Genomic DNA, 17,935 nt, shown 5'->3' on the forward strand with positions numbered 1-17,935 from the left:
AATGATATATTTGACTTCTAATGCAACTCTGCATTCAGAGCATATTCACAAAAGTGAATAAATATCAAATTGCACAAAATAAAGACCCACAAAACAAAACAAGATTCACTGCATTCAGGCCACATTAATAATAATAAGAAACTGATATCTTTGCATTCAGAGCAAATAATAAGAAACTGAGGAGGAGCATTACAACTGCATGTGTTATGTGTCTCGTGTGCCTTTCAATATAAGTTATTTTTCAAAATAAAAGACATGTCCAACATCAGATGTGCATTAAAGCAGAAGTAAGCGATCCGGTCGTTTTGGCTAATGCTGCGTTCGAGGCAGGCTTTTGAAATCGTAAATTACAGCTTCAAGTCACAACTTACGACTTTGTAGCGTTCCAGGCAACCCACTCGTGTTTCTCCGACCTGTTTTACCGGTGAAAGTCACTATAACGGCCACTCGTAACTTCCGACCCGTGAACTCGTACCAGATCGAACTGGTACGACTTCACAGGTCGAAAAAACACGAGTTACGAGTTGCCTTGAACGCACCATAACAGTCCTCGTCCCTACGTCACCACATTCAGGCGCATCCCTTGGCTGCACACACAGCCCTGCATGCCGTTCTCTCTCCTCATTGGATAAAAACTGTAGGATACGATAAATGTTTTCTCCTCGGCTCAGAGCAGAGCAGAGTGACTGACAGACCCGTGTTTCGGTCCAAACACTCTATGTAAGTGATTGCTGTCGGAAGATATAACTATTTAAGACTTATATTAACACAAAAATACCGCTTACTTCTGCTTTAAATATTATTTACTTTTTTGACAAGCTGTCCGCGACCCATCCAGAACAGGTCCGCGACCCACTTTTGGGTCCCGACCCACCAGTTGAGAACTAACCGAGTTAGAACATGAAACTAACTTCAGACTAAATTGTTCATCAGCTGGTTTCAGCCTGGAGCTGGAGACAGAATGAGACAGGAAGTGGTTTCATGGCGTCCGACTGGAGGAGGTCGATCAGCTGATCAGTGTGATGAGAGGAAGACGACTGTGTGAAGGTTTTACAGACCGACGTGACGGAGGAGGAAGAAGAAGTGGGCGGAGCCACGCCGACGCCACCGCGGTGACGTCACGGTGACAGAAAATGAAAAAAAAAGACAAACTGGAAAAGTTCTGACTGAGTGAGAACAAGAAAAGATGTGACGTCATGAAACCACACACACACACACACAGAGGAGCGTGGCAGTCACCGTGGCAACAGTGTGTGACCCAGGACCGTTCAGAACAACGCTTCACTCTCTGTTGCTCTGTGTGTGTGTGTGTGTCCCAGGTCGCTCCCTCCATCCCCATGTTGCTACGGTTTCTCCATGGCAACAACAACAGCCACAGTGACAAGAGGAGCTGCTGCAGAAACATATTACAGTAATATGTTATTGATGAGGAAGAGTATTATGGGATACATCCTGAAGTGACTGAGCTTTTTCTTTTATTGTGGAACATTTTGGCTTAATCTCATGAATAAATAAAGTAATACAGTTTATTGTTATTATCTTTTATGCAAAATGATTTTAACTCTGTTTTTACCTTTAACTTTATACACTCTGGGCTCCAGACATTTGGCCTCTAACATCTAACATCTGAGACAGAGAGAAAATCTTTAATCTAATGCACCAGGTGCAACCAGGACATTTGTAGTTTCTTTTTTCCTTTTACACTCGTGAAATGTGGAAGTGACGACTCAAAGAATCTGAAATCTGCCATCAGGTGTCAGGTCGATGTGTGTGAGGACGATGAATGAAAAGGAAATGTGAATATTTGCTTTGCCAGAACATTTACAGTCTGAGCGCCTAAAGGTTTAAGTTTAGGGAGGAACTGAGCTCCTGGTAAAAAACATTAGTCTGGAGCCCTGAGATTAAAAAATATAATAAATATTAAACTACAGACTTGACCTCGTCTCAGTTCTAATAAAACAAACATCACTGGTGAATTAGATTTAACACAATAATACAACATCATCGTCACCCTGAGCTGTCAATCACCGGCTGATTCAGTTTCACACAAACTGCGACCGGCATCGATCGATGAGCGTCACCCTGTCCTCATCAGTCGATCAATCGATCGGTCGATCAGTCGATCAATCAGTGAGGAAATGAGGAGCAGAGCCCAGAGCAGAAACACCATCATCATCATCAATTATTCAAACTTTGGAAAATCAATTCTTCTCCTCCAACAGGAATCATCTGGATCTGCTCTCTGATTTATATAATAAACTGTCAATCAATAATAATAATAATAATAATGATGACTTCATCATCTGCTGGTCACTGATCCAGAAACAAGTTTCAGAAAGTTCTTTAAAATATTTTGAATTAACAATAAAATCCGTTTCACTCCAGAATCAACTTAAAGCAGAAGTAAGTGATATTTTTGTGCCGAGGAGAAAACTTTTCTCGTATCCTACAAGTTTTATCCAATGAGGAGAGAGAACGGCATAAAGGGGCAGTCCTCTCTGTGTGTGGAGCCAAGGGATGCGCCTGAATGTGGTGACGTAGGGACGAGGATCAATAGATCCATGACGAGGGCGGGGGCTGCTAACTCCATCGGCTGACAAGACGTTATGGTGCGTTCAAGGCAGCCTGTAACTAGTGTTTTTCCGACCTGTGAAGTCGTACCAGTTCGATCTGGTACGAGTTCACCGGTCGGAAGTTACGAGTGGCCGTTATAGTGACTTTCACAGGTAAAACAGGTCGGAAAAACACGAGTGGGTTGCCTGGAACGCTACAAAGTCGTAAGTTGTGACTTGAAGCTGTAATTTACGGTTTCAAAAGCCTGCCTGGAACGCAGCATTAGCCAAAACGACCGGATCGCTTACTTCTGCTTTAATATAAAGATATTTTGACCAGTGACATCACTATGATGTCATATTACTCTGATGAACGCCGTCGTCACTGGAGAACGAGGCCGAGTCCGAGTGTGTATAGTTCACTTGTTTGGTCCGTGCCAGAGCCCCCCCACACACACACACACACACATACATACACACTCATCCTGTCAAGTGCAATTGATTTGTGATCAACACAGGCAGCAACTGAACATTATCCAATAGTTAGGGTTACTATGGCAGCAGCTGCAGGGCTGCCCTTCAAACACACACACACACACACACACACAAACACACACCCCCCTCCCTGACAACGAGCCAGACTCTCAGGCTTCACACACACCTGACGGATCAACACCTGCTGCTGCCGACAGAACAGAGAATCAACCAACCTGGGACACACACACACACACAGAACACACACACACACACACAGACACACACACACACACACACACAGAACACACAGACACACACACACACAGAACACACAGACACACACACACTGTGGTCAGTGCCAAAGCCCCGCTGAGGAACACACACCCCAGACCGTCGGTGGCGTCCAGCCTGCAGCTCATTAACCACTGTACTACTGACCTCAGGTCAGTTCATTAGGAACAGATTCACGATGTCACCTGCACCAAATACACATCTGTACAAACAGCTGCAACAACAACAACAACAACAGTGAGAGTGTGAAGCTGCTTCCTCACTCACCAACTGATTTAACATTTCAACTTCAACTTGGTAAAGAAGGGACGATGCAGATTTATGGAGATCTGATGTAAATCCACCAGATCAGCTGATTTAACCCTCAACAACAGTTATATAGTTATATTAAATATTAAACTACTAGTGTAGCTCCAGTATAAAGTGGCTGCAGAGACAGTTATATAGTTATATTTAATATTAAACTACTAGTGTAGCTCCAGTATAAAGTGGCTACAGAGACAGTTATATTTAATATTAAACTACTAGTGTAGCTCCAGTATAAAGTGGCTGCAGAGACAGTTATATAGGCCTAGTTATATTTAATATTAAACTACTAGTGTAGCTCCAGTATAAAGTGGCTGCAGAGACAGTTATATAGTTATATTTAATATTAAACTACTAGTGTAGCTCCAGTATAAAGTGGCTGCAGACAGAGACAGTTATATAGTTATATTTAATATTAAACTACTAGTGTAGCTCCAGTATAAAGTGGCTGCAGAGACAGTTATATAGGCCTAGTTATATTTAATATTAAACTACTAGTGTAGCTCCAGTATAAAGTGGCTGCAGAGACAGTTATATAGTTATATTTAATATTAAACTACTAGAGTAGCTCCAGTATAAAGTGGCTGCAGAGACAGTTATATAGTTATATTAAATATTAAACTAGTAGTGTAGCTCCAGTATAAAGTGGCTGCATTGACTGAGGCATCGACATGAACCAACATCATGGTGTAACAACTGGATGGTGTGTTCATGTCTGGACCGGATTTGCAGCTGCTGCTTCACTTCTCCAGTCAGCTGAGCCGTATGACGTCATCTATGTGGAAACTGACATCATGACATCATTTTCCTAGAATTTTTTCACTTTTTTAATTAATGTTTAAATTTTTTTCTTTTCTTTTTTTTAATATTTCCACTTTTCCTATCAATTTTTACAATTTTTTTTCTAGAAATGTTTCAACTTTTTTGGAGAAACTGTGCCACTTTTTTTCCCAGAAATGTCTCTCAGAAATGTAGCTACGCCTAATTTAAACGTACATTGATTGATTCTGGTGTTTGCTTCAAAATTTCGTAGGTGGTCTAATTTGTGTCAATTTTAGGGTCCTTGATCAGGGCCGGCCCTATGATTTTGGTGGCCCCCTAAACAAGATTTTTGTTTGTGGCCCTGCACTCTAAGCTCAAACACCAAATCACTGGTTAAAACTGAATGCAGACATGTTTATGCCCTCTGAGGTTTGAGGCCATTTTCTCAACTTTTACATATTTTCTTAAATTGATCTTTTTAAGATACTTGCAGATGTAACAATACTCAAGTGTTTTATGTCTAAATATTAGAACCTCTGCTGTAAGCACACTGAGGCCAATTTGCCCTAGAACACTGTATAAAGAAATAATTTAGGCCAAATGCTGGAAATTTGAGGTCTGCTTTTTGAAAAATTTCAAATCCCTTGTGAAAACACACTTTCAATCATGAGAATGAACTGTTTTGGTGCTTGAAATAGGATATGAATACAGTAATAGATAAGTGTAGAAAACAAGTCTAAAATTAAATTTTGTAAAATTGCTTTTTGAGCACAAATGTTGTCATTCTGCCGTTCTATTTTCACCAAATGTCTGAAATGTGAGATAAAAGAAGCTGAATATTGACTTCACATTACATATAAAGCTCATAGCGTGCACGTGCAGACCTCAGGATGTTTAAATGACTTGAATGAACCCCGGTACCTTTCTGATCATGTGGCCCCCCACCTAACGGCTGTGGCCCTAAACAACCGCACAGGGCCGTTGCTAGGAATTCTGGGCCCCCTTAAAGAATACTAAAGTGGGCCCCTCGCCCTAACTTTTCCTTTTTTTTTTCTTAGACTACGTATGTATTATCGTTTTTTATTTAGCCTTCTTTGTTTTGATGCTAATGCAGCATTACACTGCAAAAACTCAAGTATCTTAGCAAGAATATTTGTCTTATTTCTAGTCAAAACAAATCTCATTCTACTTAAAATAAGACACATCATATTAAAAGTAGCTTGTTTTTAGACACTTTTTTTTTTACTTCTTTCAAGCATATTTTCACTTGGAATAAGTAGAAAAAATCTGATAGTGGAGCAAGTTTTTCCTCCTTATTACAAGCACAAAAAACTTACTTTCACTGGCAGATTTTTCTATTTATTGTGAATTTAAGTGAAAATTATCTAAAAACAAGTACATTTTTAGGTAATGAGTCTTATTTTAAGTGGAAAGAGATTAGTTTTGACTAGAAATGAGACATTTGGACAAGAAATAAGACAAATATTCTTGGAAAGATGTTGACTTTTTACAGTGTACTATGAGTATTAGTCAGGGTCTTACGCAGAATAAATCAGTCATACAAAGATTAGACTACTGGGGTTTTTTATGGGCCCCACTGGGCGCTGGGCCCCTAGAATTATCATCACCTTTCTCCTCTATACAACGGCCCTGCAACCGTATAGAGTGTTTATGCCAGGGGCCGGCCCTGTCCTTGATGTAAAAAAGTTTGAGAACCACCAGTCTATGTGATACAAGTATGTAGCCTATAGTTTACCACCTAAAAAGCAGAAAGTTACACCCACTACAAAACATTATACTACTACACCACTGGAGGGGGGGGGGGGTTAGTTCCTAATAAACTGAAAGTGTGTCAACCCAAAATAGTAACCTCCGGGCTGCACCTGAACGCCTCATGAGTCCCACCTGTTGTTCCGATTTCCATTCATGAGGGTCTCGGTCCGGACCACCCGGATCTTTCCTCCGTGGAGCCGTGAGTTTAGTTCACAGAGCAGATTATTAAAACGTTTCGTGGCCGTTGAGACTCGTCGGAGTTCGGGTGTAAATGTCGCCGACAGACAGACAGACAGACAGCGCCGCTCGGTGACCGAACAGAACAGCGACCGACCGGAAGAAGCTGAAACTGTAGCCGACTTTAGTGCTCTCTCCACCGGGCAGAGCTGGGTCCGTGTCCCGGGGGTCTGGCTGGAGGAGGTGACGGTCCTTCAGGGGGCTTCAGTCTGCCTGTGTGAGTCCGTCCGGGGCCTCCTGCTCCTGCTGCGGTGTCCTGCTGCTCCTGGTGTCGGTGAGAAACCGGTCTGAAGTCTGGCGGCTTCACCCCCCCACTACGTGACGTCAAGCTCCCAGCGAGACAACACCCACACTTCCGGAACACTCCTTCAAAACAAAAGCACCATACTAGACAACTCTATTTTATTTTAACTTCTTTTATTTTATTTTATTTATTTATTTATTTATTTTTGATCTTGTTTTATTTCATTTCATTTCGTTTTGTTTTGTTTGTATTTTATATTTCATTTATTTTATTTTAACCCAGTTTGCTACAAACCTGCGATTCTTCTCAGGATGACTTTAAAGCAGAAGTAAGCGGAATGTTTGTGTTAATATAAGTCTTAAAGGGGACATATTCTGCTCATTTCTGCTTCTTGACATGGTACCTTGATGTCTAAAAGTAATGTTAGTAACATGCTTTGGTCAGAAAAACCAAAAGATTGAGCACAGCTGGGTTCTCTACACACCAGTTTCACAGCCCTGCTCTAAACGGTCGGTTTAGAATCACTCTGGTAGCTGAGGTAACCATGGTAACCATGGGCGCGAGGGCTTGAATATTCAAATCACCCGGCTTGTGATGTAATAAGCCGGGTGAAATGAAAACGGCTTGTTAAGAGACACATTTTCTGACTATGGCAGTTTACAAAATGTTGTTGTAGTTGTCAAAACTTACGTTTAAGTGGTGAGGAGGCACTCCGGATTCGCAAATACACATACTAAAGCAATGAAAAGTGAGTTTTGCATAATATGTCCCCTTTAAAACTTTTGCTGTCTTTTTAGAATTAGGCTATATATATTATTGTCTTGTTTTAAACATGTTTCCCTTTTTTATCCTTGCATACAACATGACAGGGAGAACGGCTTCTCGCTCCCATGTTAAACAAATGGTTTCTCATGAAAGTGACAAATAAAACTGAATTGAATTGAATTGAATTGAAATTGAATTTTACTTTGTTTTGTTTGTATTTTATTTATTTTATTTTAACATAGTTTGCTACAAACCTGGTGATTCTTAAAGGATGACTTTAACAAACATTCATCTAATCAAAATGTCAGATTGTTAAATATTTTGTCTGATGACCAAACACCTGAACATTACGTTTTTGGTCCAGCACTACAGTCTGTTGCTTCAACATAAATTCAATTCAATTCAATTCAATATCTTTATTGTCCACATTGTGGAAATTTGTCTTTGGCTTCACCACTTACAGTACGCATAAGACCACATAAAATACAATACAATAACACACAATAAATAGCATAGCAAAAGAGTAAAAGAGTAAAAAGGTGATATACATAGCTCCAAAGTGTCCTGAAATGCATTTATGAATTGTATAAACATGAGCAGTCAGCTGTGTGTGTCCTTGGTGGGAGCAGGTTTACTGTTTTATGACTGATAAATGAAAAACAGTCCAGGAAAATGTCATATATTGCTAAAAAAAAATACTTTTACAGCTCAGATTTGTTACATTCAGTAAATAAATGGTGTCTTTTATCTTGACAGGGTGATTTCCGGTGTAATCCTGCCTCTGTGTGTGTAACTTGACAGCCCTCCTCCCCCTTCCTCCCCCTTCCTCCTCCTCCTCCTCCTCCTCCTCAGCAGAGGGAAACCCGTCAGGAAATACCAACTGTAGAAAACAACGTCACGTCCTGCAAACTTTCTTTTTTTTTTTTTTTTTTCCATCTCCTGCGTCATGGTTTCAAACGCGAACCGGTCTCTCAGGTGACGTCACCTGTCGGCTACGTCAGCACGTCACAGAGGGAAAGACGTGACAGAGAGAGAAGACGACACAGCGGGTTGTTTCTACTGTTTCTGTCCCTCCCTGATGCTGCCTGGCTGCACCGCATACACTACACCACAGAAGAAGAAGAAGAACCAGGAAGTGAGACAGTCCAACATGAGGAGCAGGAGGAGGTGAAGGAGGTGAAGAAGGAGGTGAAGAAGGAGCAACCAGGAGCAAACTGACAGGTGGGAGCTCACATCACATCTCAACAATCCACCTTAAATCTACCTGAGTGTGTGAAGGAGGAACAGCTGTCAATCACTAATGGAGCTGCAGGTGTTACAGGTGTAGATAGATAGATAGATAGATAGATAGATAGATAGATAGATAGATAGATAGATAGATAGATAGATAGATAGATAGAACGATAGATAGATTAAACAGTTAGATAGATAGATGATAGATAGATAGATGGATAGATAGATAGATTAAACAGATAGATTAGATAGATAGATAGATAGATAGATAGATAGATTAAACAGTTAGATAGATAGACAGACAGATAGACAGACAGACAGACAGACAGACAGACAGACAGATAGATAGATAGACAGATAGATAGACAGATAGATAGATAGATAGATAGATAGACAGATAGATAGATAGATAGATAGATAGACAGACAGACAGACAGACAGACAGACAGACAGACAGACAGACAGACAGACAGACAGACAGACAGACAGACAGACAGATAGATAGATAGATAGATAGATAGATAGATAGATAGATAGATAGATAGGTAGACAGCTCCCTGACCAGCTGTGTCATGTGACCAGGATGGAGCGCCTCATCAGCTGTTTCCAGAGGAGACCTGAGGCCGCGTGTCGTCTGATCTGTTTCCCGTGGGCGGGCGGCGGCTCCATCCACTACGCCCGCTGGGGGAGCGTCCTGAGCAGCTCCATCGAAGGTGACACACCTGGACCATGATGATGATGATGATGATGATGATGATGATGATGATGTCATAGACCAGAGCGGCATTTTTATGCAGATGAGAGTGACTGAGGCATCCTGGGTAATTTAGGCGCAGCGTCCGGCATCCCTCCATTGAAAAGTTCAGCCTAACTGTCTTGACAAACTAACTAACAAAAAGTTCAGCTATTAACAGGCTATTTACAGACAACACTTAACCAAAACCTCCCCGGTGATTCCACCAAATACGTGTAGATGTCCAGGTAAGACATTTCTGGCCACTGTGTGGAGTCATTGATCATTGTGGGAGGCTAAAGGAGCATGCCGGTAGATTAGTTAATTGTAATTTTTCAAGATAGCGTGAACGGTGGGTTTCAAGGAGGGTGTCAAAATAATTATGAGACATAGTGCTACAAAAGAAACACGAAATAAAACATTCAAATTGATTGTTAGTTAGTCTACGCTCCATCAAAACACAAAAAGCCACTGAGTGCAATTTAAAAATGCCGGGTGCTGCCCCTAAATTACCCAGGATGCATCAGTCATTCTCATTTGCATAAAAATGCAGCTCTGGTCTATAGACACCTGTTGTGTTTAATAAGTCCATGTGTCCTGTGTCCCGTGTGTCCAGTGCTGTCGGTGCGACTCCCCGGCAGAGAGAGCCGGGCCCAGGAGCCGCTGTTCAGCCACATGCAGCAGGTGGTGGAGGAGGTGGTGGAGGCGCTGCTCCCTCTGCTCAGAGACAAACCCTTCGCTTTGTTCGGACACAGGTCAGCTGCCTCGCACTCACACTCAGCCTGGTGCTGATCATTAGGGCCACGGGGCAATCGCACCGAGCACTGGTCCCTGCACAATCAATGGAGTTTTTCGAATGTCTATACTGCTCAGGCATACTTTCACCTAGAGACTTCATTTGAACTTTAAAGCAGAAGTAAGCGATCCGGTCGTTTTGGCTAAATTCTTGTCAGCCGATGGAGTTAGCAGTCCCCGCCCTCGTCCCTACGTCACCACATTCACGCGCATCCCTTGGCTGCACACACAGAGAGGACCGCCCCTTTATGCCGTTCTCTCTCCTCATAAGGTTGTAGGATACAAGGAAAGTTTTCTCCTCGACTTACAGCAGAGCAGAGTGACTGACAGACCCGTGTTTCGGACCAAACACTCTATGTAAGCGATTGCTGTCGGAAGATATAAATATTTAAGACTTATATTAACACAAATATTCCGCTTACTTCTGATTTAATCTGTAGACACAAGTCTTGTGTATTGGTGTATTAATCCACGTTTCGATAGGTCATATAGTTTTTGATCAATCCCTGATCAATGACCATGATCATTTCTGGAGAAATTATGAGATTATAATGGGTGTGTATTGCACGGAATGTTCGTGTCAGAGTGGGTGACATCATCGCTTAGAGTGGGAGAAGTTGTCTGAAATCTTCTGAAGCTTTTCTCTTTCCACACTCCTCCCGGCCAAAATTTACACTCTACACACATGATTTTTTCCAAATTTGTAGACAAACTCGTTCTGTCTCTCACAATCTGCTCAAAATATCAGAGCGACTTACAGAATTTGAATTGGCAGCCTCTAAGTGCGGCCACGTCTGCCTCTGCTCCTCATTGACTCCAATACAAAGATTTTCTGAGAGAAGCAGAACGCACCCCTGTTTTAAAGTCGCAAGTGTCTCCAAAATATTTACTGTAGAAACACCAAATCGTACCAAATCATTCAGGAAGTCCTTACAGCGGTGATGGTCTGTGTTTTTATCTGATAGGAGTTACCATTTTGTCACAGTAAGCCTAAATACGAGACCAGTGCAGAGGCAGAAAATCGCTCTTTTTCTCCACGTTTCTGTCTGCCTCAGCCTGGGGGGCCCCTATCGTCATTGGCAACCACCTCAAGTTGCTGTGGTAACCTCTGAGCCTCAGGCCAGAGCTCGTTAAGGTTTATAAACAATCCACCTGGAGCTCGTAAACATGTTTACAAACACACACACACAGGTAACATACACATGCGCGTGTATGCGCGCACTCCTCTCCCACACTCCAACACACACAGGTTAGGGTTAGGGTATCTGTTACTGTTCTTCTTCATCTTCTCCTCTCTGGTCTCCTCTCAGCATGGTGTTATAATGATCATTATAAAATCTGTCTGTTCTTCTTCATCTTCTCCTCTTCTCTCTGGTTCGTCTCAGCTTCGGAGCCTTCACCAGTTTTGCTGTAGCCGACGCTCTGAAGAGAAACTACAACCTGGAGCCGGTTCACATGTTCCTGTCTGGAGCCTCTGCTCCCTATGTGAGTGGAGAGACTGACATCACACTACAATACATCACACTGTGACATCATACTGAATGACATCACACTGTGACATCATACTGAATGACATCACTTAGACACAGTAACAGTAAGGACGACCTGGATCAGATGGACTGTTGTGGCAAAACTTCAACCTTCTTACTACAAGTTCTCAGCAGTAGACGGAGTTCTGCTGGTTTTTATTCCTCACTCACACGTCACAGAAGAGTCCGGTCATAGTTTTGTAGTTTTATTTTATTTTAGGGAGAAAACACACATGTTGATTAAAGTGCTGCAGGTGACCAGTGGTGTGGTGCATTTGAAATTGTTCAGTTTTTGTTAAGAGTGTTTTATTTTTGGCTGTGGGAGTGAATGAGTTTCTGTAAATGTTGTCATTGTTTCAGTCGGAGACTCGGATCGGCGCGGTGAAGAGGAGCCACCTGTCGGACCAGGACTTCCTGCAGTGGCTCCGCTCCGCTGGAGGAACTCCTCCTGAGCTTCTGTCCAACCCGGAGGTCCTGAAGCTCTTCCTGCCGGCGCTGAAGGCCGACCTGCGCGTGGTGGAGAGCTACAGGTCATTCAACTGTTTGAAACTCACACAAAAAACATGTTTCTAAAAGTAGTTAGAGAGTGGAATATTATTTTTGGTATTCAGTTTATTTAGTTTTGCTTTGAATAAGGAGTTATGGAGTAGGAACTGAAAAGCTCGGCTTCCTTCTGCTCCTTTTCCAGCATTCTACGTTTTCTGATTTGAATATTGGTCTTGTTTTTTGGGACACTATAACACGTGTTACTTATTTTATATGCCTTTTATTTTCTCTCTTTTTTAAAAAATAGTTCAGAATAAGGAATAATCAATCAATAAATCAGTCAGTCCTCAGCTTCATATTGAACGGCTCTTGGTGTTTGTCCTGCAGCTGCGAGCGGCCTGAAGCTCCGCCCCTCTCATGTCCACTCACCTGCTTTGATGGAAAAGACGACATCGCTCACGACCTCCAAGGTCAGAGGTCACACACACACACACACACACACACACACACACACACACACACACACCCACACACACACTCACACACACACAAACAACCACACTCACACACACTCTGATTGTAACGGCGTGTTGCTTCCTGGCAGCGTGGAGCGCCGTGACCTCCGGCGACTTCACCGTCAGGATGATGGACGGCGCTCACTTCTACCTGAAGGATTCTGGGAACGAGAAGATTTTACTGGACCACATCACCAAACACCTGGAAACGGCTCAAATGGATTATTTATAATGAAGCTTCTACAATTTGTCTCATCATGACCAACTTATTTTTTTACTAATTACTGGAATTTAATTTGTTTAATTACTGAAATGTTTTTACTTTTATAAATGTAATTTTTTCTTTTTTTTTTGGACCAAACTTACTCAGATACATTTAAAGTAATTAAACATAAAACCTGTTTGATCCATGACCCTGAGCCTCAGACTGTTCACCTGCAGCATCGTCAGGTTTTATCACCTGTCACTGTTTGTTACTGTAACTATGGAAACAAAAATTGTTAAAGGTGTTCAGAATGGCCGTTTGTCGTCGCGCCTCCTTCCACGAGTTGCCGCAAGAGTTTACCTGAGGAAGGATGATTGATTGATTGATTGATTGATTGATTGATATCGTTATCGAGCAGGGATATTCGATGTCTGGGGCGAGACCGAGCTCGGTGTGTGTATGTGTGTATGTGCGAGTGTGTTTAGCTAAGGTAGCTAACTGTTAGCTAGTAGGCTAGCTACGTTATAGCTTGCTAACTTAGCTAGCGAGGCTAAGTGATGGACCATAGACTGTATGTTTCCTTCCTGTGTATGTATTCCTGTCATTTTTGTGTCTGGGCCCCTTAGCTCTTGAGCTTCTCAGGGTGTCCCATTTCACATATGAAATTACAAATATTTTAATGATTTTAATACCTTTTCTATATGTGAATAAAGATGATGATGATGATGACTGTAAAAATAATGGACGTAGCACCCGTGACGTCACCCATTGGTTTGGGGGAGTCTGTTTTGTGCCGCTACTACGGGGGTTTGAGCTGCGCCATGTTGGATTCTACTTGCTATATTTGGAGAGGTGCGGCGGTTAGCCGGCCGAGAACCCGCCCACTGGCCTCGTAGCAGCGGTCGCCGGACCTGTCACTCAACGGTTCTGCGCCCTAATTGGCCAGAATTTTAAACCTAAAAACAGTAAAACGGTAGAGTTTTTAAAAAATTCCCCCCCCTCAGAGTGTGTGCGGGGGTAGAAACTATCGGTTGAGACCAAAAAAATAAAATGTACCAGGCTGTAAATATGTTTTTTAATGCTGTAAAGTCGGCTATTTTAACATGGCGGTCAATGGAGAGTTGCTCCCTTCTGACACCAGCCCCTAGCGACAGCCGAGGGGATTGCAGTTTTTTGAACGCGGAAGTGAGCTTCTCTTCTCGGACCGACAACTGCCCCCTTGTGGTCAATCAGGAGGAGTAGGAGCTATAACAGATTATTAAATATCATGTTGATGTTTTTATTAACAGTCAGAACTATCCAACACGATGCTGAATGAAACGTTCACAGGTCCAAAGGTTTGAAAATGTGAATATTCTTATTTCTTTTAAATTAAAATGAGATGAACACATAGTCTGGACCTGGTCTCCTCATTAAAGCAGAAGTAAGTGATATATTTGTGTTAATATAAGTCTTAAATAGTTATATCTTCCGACAGCAATCACTTACATAGAGTGTTTGGTCTGAATCACGGGTCTCTCAGTCACTCTGCTCTGCTCTGAGCCGAGGAGAAAACATTTATCGTATCCTACAGTTTTTATCCAATGAGGAGAGAGAACGGCATGCAGGGCTGTGTGTGCAGCCAAGGAACGCCGTGAATGTGGTGACGTAGGGACGAGGACTGTTATGGTGCGTTCAAGGAAACTCGTAGACTCGTGTTTTTCCGACCTGTGAAGTTGTATCAGTTTGATCTGGTACGAGTTCACGGGTCGGAAGTTACGAGTGGCCGTTATAGTGACTTTCACAGGTAAAACAGGTCGGAAAAACACGAGTGGGTTGCCTGGAACGCTACAAAGTCGTAAATTGTGACTTGAAGCTGTAATTTACGATTTCAAAAGCCTACCTGGAACGCAGCATTAGCAAAAACGACCGGATCGCTTACTTCTGCTTTAAGAGACAATAAATGATTCTGTTATTAATTTAAAAACTCAGACTCAGATTCACAAACTTCACACATGAAGAAAAATCAAGTCACATTTTTATTTTTATTGTTCAAGTTTAATTTTCACATCAGAAATGATTTGATCTCATTATCACCTTAATTTGTCTTTATAAACAAACATCTATAAATATCTACAGAGCCTCTGACATCACAGCGTTAAATACCTGGTGATGATGTCAGAGCGGGGGGCGGAGCCAAGGCACAGAGGTGAGCAGTCTGTGTTAGAGCACTGGAAAAGAGAGTAACGACGCCACCATTGACTCCTGTGGTAAGGGTTTTGCGCCCCGAGTGGCAGGATATGGGTATTGCAAAAGCGCCCAGAAACCGAGATACTTTTAATACTGTGTGCTTAAATTAAACAGAAATAAAATTATAGGCTATGTGTGTGGGCCAACGTGTTCATAAAATATAAAATGTCATACTGTTGTGGAAACGTTGGCCCACAATGTCAGATACATTTTAGACAAAAACTTTAATGACATTAAACGAACAATATGATTCACGTTCGATACTCACGTTCCTACTTCCATCCATATTGTCCATATTTGGTATCTGTCATATCTGTATCCATTAGCAACAAAACCAATAGTAACCCCATGCAATAGAACATTTAAAAGCATTTTATTTCATTATAGGCTATTAAAAAAAGTTTTAAAGTGTTCCAAGCTTCACAAACAATTAGATCTTGGTGTTTTATTTGGATTTTGCCCTGTCAAAAAACCACAGCGCAGGTCCAGACTTTTTTTTTGTGTGTTTTTTTACTCGCCTATGTGTTAATGTTTATCTGTAAAGGGTCCTCAATGATGCTATTAACGTGGGTGATCTATAAATGTCCTTAAATTATTGAAAACACCACACTTGCTCATTCACCAACAATGTAGAGATGTCAGTTATTGGGCGCTTTTGCAATACCCATATTCCTCCATCAGGAGGCGCTTCCATTGGACCAATGCGTGTCGTTACTCTCTTTTCCAGTGCTCTAGTCTGTGTGTATGTGGGGTGGGGGTGGGGGGGTGAGGTGCTGCTACAGGTGATCACCGTCTCTGGGGGGAGGAGGAGGAGGAGGAGGTGGGGGAGGGGGCAGCTCCTGTCCGTCCCTCTGCGGGGGGGCGTCGGCCATCATGAAGGAGTCGGTGGAGCGGCTGCTGGTGCGGAGGGGGGCGAGGCGCCGCAGGTTACTGGGCGTCCACGGCAACATCACCTGAGCTCGCTGGGAGGGGGGCGGGGCCACCGCGCTGCTGTCCAGCTCCGCCTCCGCCAGCCAGGGGGGGATCTGCATCGGGTCGGACGGGTCCAAGTCCGCCATGAAGGCCGGGTTCTCGATGCCGGCTGCAGACGGAGAGGGAGAGGGGTTTATCTATTGGTATACGATCACTATTCTCATTATCACTTATAGGACGAATCGCCTTTCTACTTCCGAGTAGAAAACCAGCATTCGAACAATAGTGACGGACGAGAGTTTCGCTATATCAAATTTTTCATGTCACTATATCGCCGTTTAGACTAATCTGATGTTTGTAAAGTCTATAAAACCAATGATTGCACAAACATTACTATTTACGTGTGCACATTTTTGTAATTAGTCATGGTTATCATAGATTAGCCGGGGTAACAGTTAGCTAGCTGTTTAACTTTAATAACTCAGTGACTCAATAAACGGTCCATGAAAAAATATTTTCTCCAGCGGATATCTGAGTTCCAACATGACTGAGCTAACTGGAGTAGTTTCATGTCGTGTCCGACAACGGGAGGGTTTTAACAGCTGACGTCCTGCTGTTAGCTTAGCTACCGCCGTTACTGTCCCTGTCAGCTGAGCCACTGATGCTTTCTAGACACTGTGATTCCCCCAAACTGAATAAATCCAACACATAGCAACACAAGAAAACACACACACAGAAATAGTAATGTTTCTTCAATCATTTCAGATTTGTCTAAACGGTGATAGGGCGTGAAACATATGATATATATAGGTAAACTCTCGTTCGTTACTATTGATCTCATTCAAATTACGTGCTGGTTTTCTACCCGGAAGTAGAATGTAAACAACAAGGAGATTCGGTCTATTGACACAACAACAGAGGGTGGTGTCAGGGGGGGGGTCGTTACCTCCGGCTCTGTAGGTGACCCTCATGGGGAACGAACCTCCTGACGCCTCGTAGCCTGAAGCTCCATCCACCCCCGGGAAGCCGAAGTCTGGACGAGACAAGTTTCAGTGAAGTGAATGTTAACTAACATTTAATAAGAGTTTATTAACATTGATTATCAGTTTATTAACTTGAACTAATGTTTACTATAATCTAATAACAGTTTATTAACATTGATTATCCGTTTATTAACATGAACTAATGTTTAGTAACATTTAATAACGGTTTATTAACATTACTTATCGTTTACTAACATTTACTAATGTTTACTAACATTTAGTAACAGTTTATTAACATTGATTATCCGTTTATTAACATGAACTAATGTTTAGTAACATTTAATAACGGTTTATTAACATTACTTATCAGTTTATTAACATTAACTAATGTTTACTAACATTTAATAACAGTTTATTAGCATTAACAGTTTCAGTTTATCAACATTTAATCACAGTTGAACATCTATTGTCAGTCTATTACCATTTATTAACATATACATGTATTATTATCAATGTATTAACATTAAATTATCCGTTTATTAACACTAACATTTACTAACTAATTAATGACGTTTATTAACATTAATGAACAGTTTATTATCAGTTTATTAACATGAATCAACAGACACTGAGCCATAACTTTTACCTTTGTCATATGTATTTCCGTTTGACATCTGCAGAGAAAACACTGAGTCATTAACAACATTCAGAGTATTACGACTATTAATAATAATAATAATATTTGCAACACCATCATCGTACATCGTAACTGTTTCCTGTTTGAGTTAACAAAATAAAATCTAAACCTGTGAAAACTACTGAAATGAACTAAACCATCATGAATATTATCAGTAGTTAAATAGTTGAGGTGTCGTCTGTTAAAATGTTAAAGGGACAACGAGGAGTTT

At 41.8% G+C, this 17,935-nt stretch overlaps 3 protein-coding genes across 4 annotated transcripts in view; 1 reads left to right on the top strand and 2 right to left on the bottom strand.

The window, feature by feature from the left end:
* The window catches only part of LOC146977986 (protein argonaute-3-like), a 28,716-nt gene extending 22,189 nt beyond the window's left edge, over positions 1-6,527 (bottom strand). For both annotated transcript variants that reach the window (XM_085790766.1, XM_085790765.1), the window contains exon 1: positions 6,294-6,527. In XM_085790766.1, coding sequence (XP_085646892.1) covers positions 6,294-6,312 — 19 coding nt within the window. In that variant the 5' untranslated portion in view covers positions 6,313-6,527. The remainder of the gene's footprint in view (positions 1-6,293) is intronic.
* A 1,814-nt stretch (positions 6,528-8,341) lies between these two features.
* On the top strand, positions 8,342-13,059 carry olah (oleoyl-ACP hydrolase). The gene is made up of 7 exons (XM_085790312.1): positions 8,342-8,628; positions 9,223-9,353; positions 9,990-10,128; positions 11,554-11,653; positions 12,058-12,227; positions 12,571-12,653; positions 12,788-13,059. The coding sequence occupies exons 2-7, from the start codon at positions 9,224-9,226 to the stop codon at positions 12,928-12,930; spliced, it is 765 nt and encodes a 254-aa protein (XP_085646438.1). The 5' UTR covers positions 8,342-8,628; position 9,223; the 3' UTR covers positions 12,931-13,059.
* A 2,813-nt stretch (positions 13,060-15,872) lies between these two features.
* The window catches only part of LOC146977988 (sodium/hydrogen exchanger 3-like), a 31,343-nt gene continuing 29,280 nt past the window's right edge, over positions 15,873-17,935 (bottom strand). The window contains exons 13-15 of the mRNA XM_085790767.1: positions 17,674-17,701; positions 16,991-17,077; positions 15,873-16,213 (exon numbers count right to left, since the gene is read on the bottom strand). Of these exons, the coding sequence (XP_085646893.1) occupies positions 15,909-16,213; positions 16,991-17,077; positions 17,674-17,701 (420 nt within the window). The 3' untranslated portion in view covers positions 15,873-15,908. The remainder of the gene's footprint in view (positions 16,214-16,990; positions 17,078-17,673; positions 17,702-17,935) is intronic.

This window comes from Trachurus japonicus, chromosome 11 (genome assembly GCF_045865225.1).
Source record: "Trachurus japonicus isolate A0001 chromosome 11, Traja_1.0".
Taxonomy (NCBI): domain Eukaryota; kingdom Metazoa; phylum Chordata; class Actinopteri; order Carangiformes; family Carangidae; genus Trachurus; species Trachurus japonicus.

Bases quoted from the DNA above. Each gene is read 5' to 3' on its own strand.
- olah (XM_085790312.1), top strand. From the start codon at position 9,224: ATGGAGCGCCTCATCAGCTGTTTCCAGAGGAGACCTGAGGCCGCGTGT. The intron at 10,129-11,553 runs GTCAGCTGCCTC...GGTTCGTCTCAG, and splicing joins TTCGCTTTGTTCGGACACAG to CTTCGGAGCCTTCACCAGTT. The intron at 12,228-12,570 runs GTCATTCAACTG...TTTGTCCTGCAG, and splicing joins CGCGTGGTGGAGAGCTACAG to CTGCGAGCGGCCTGAAGCTC.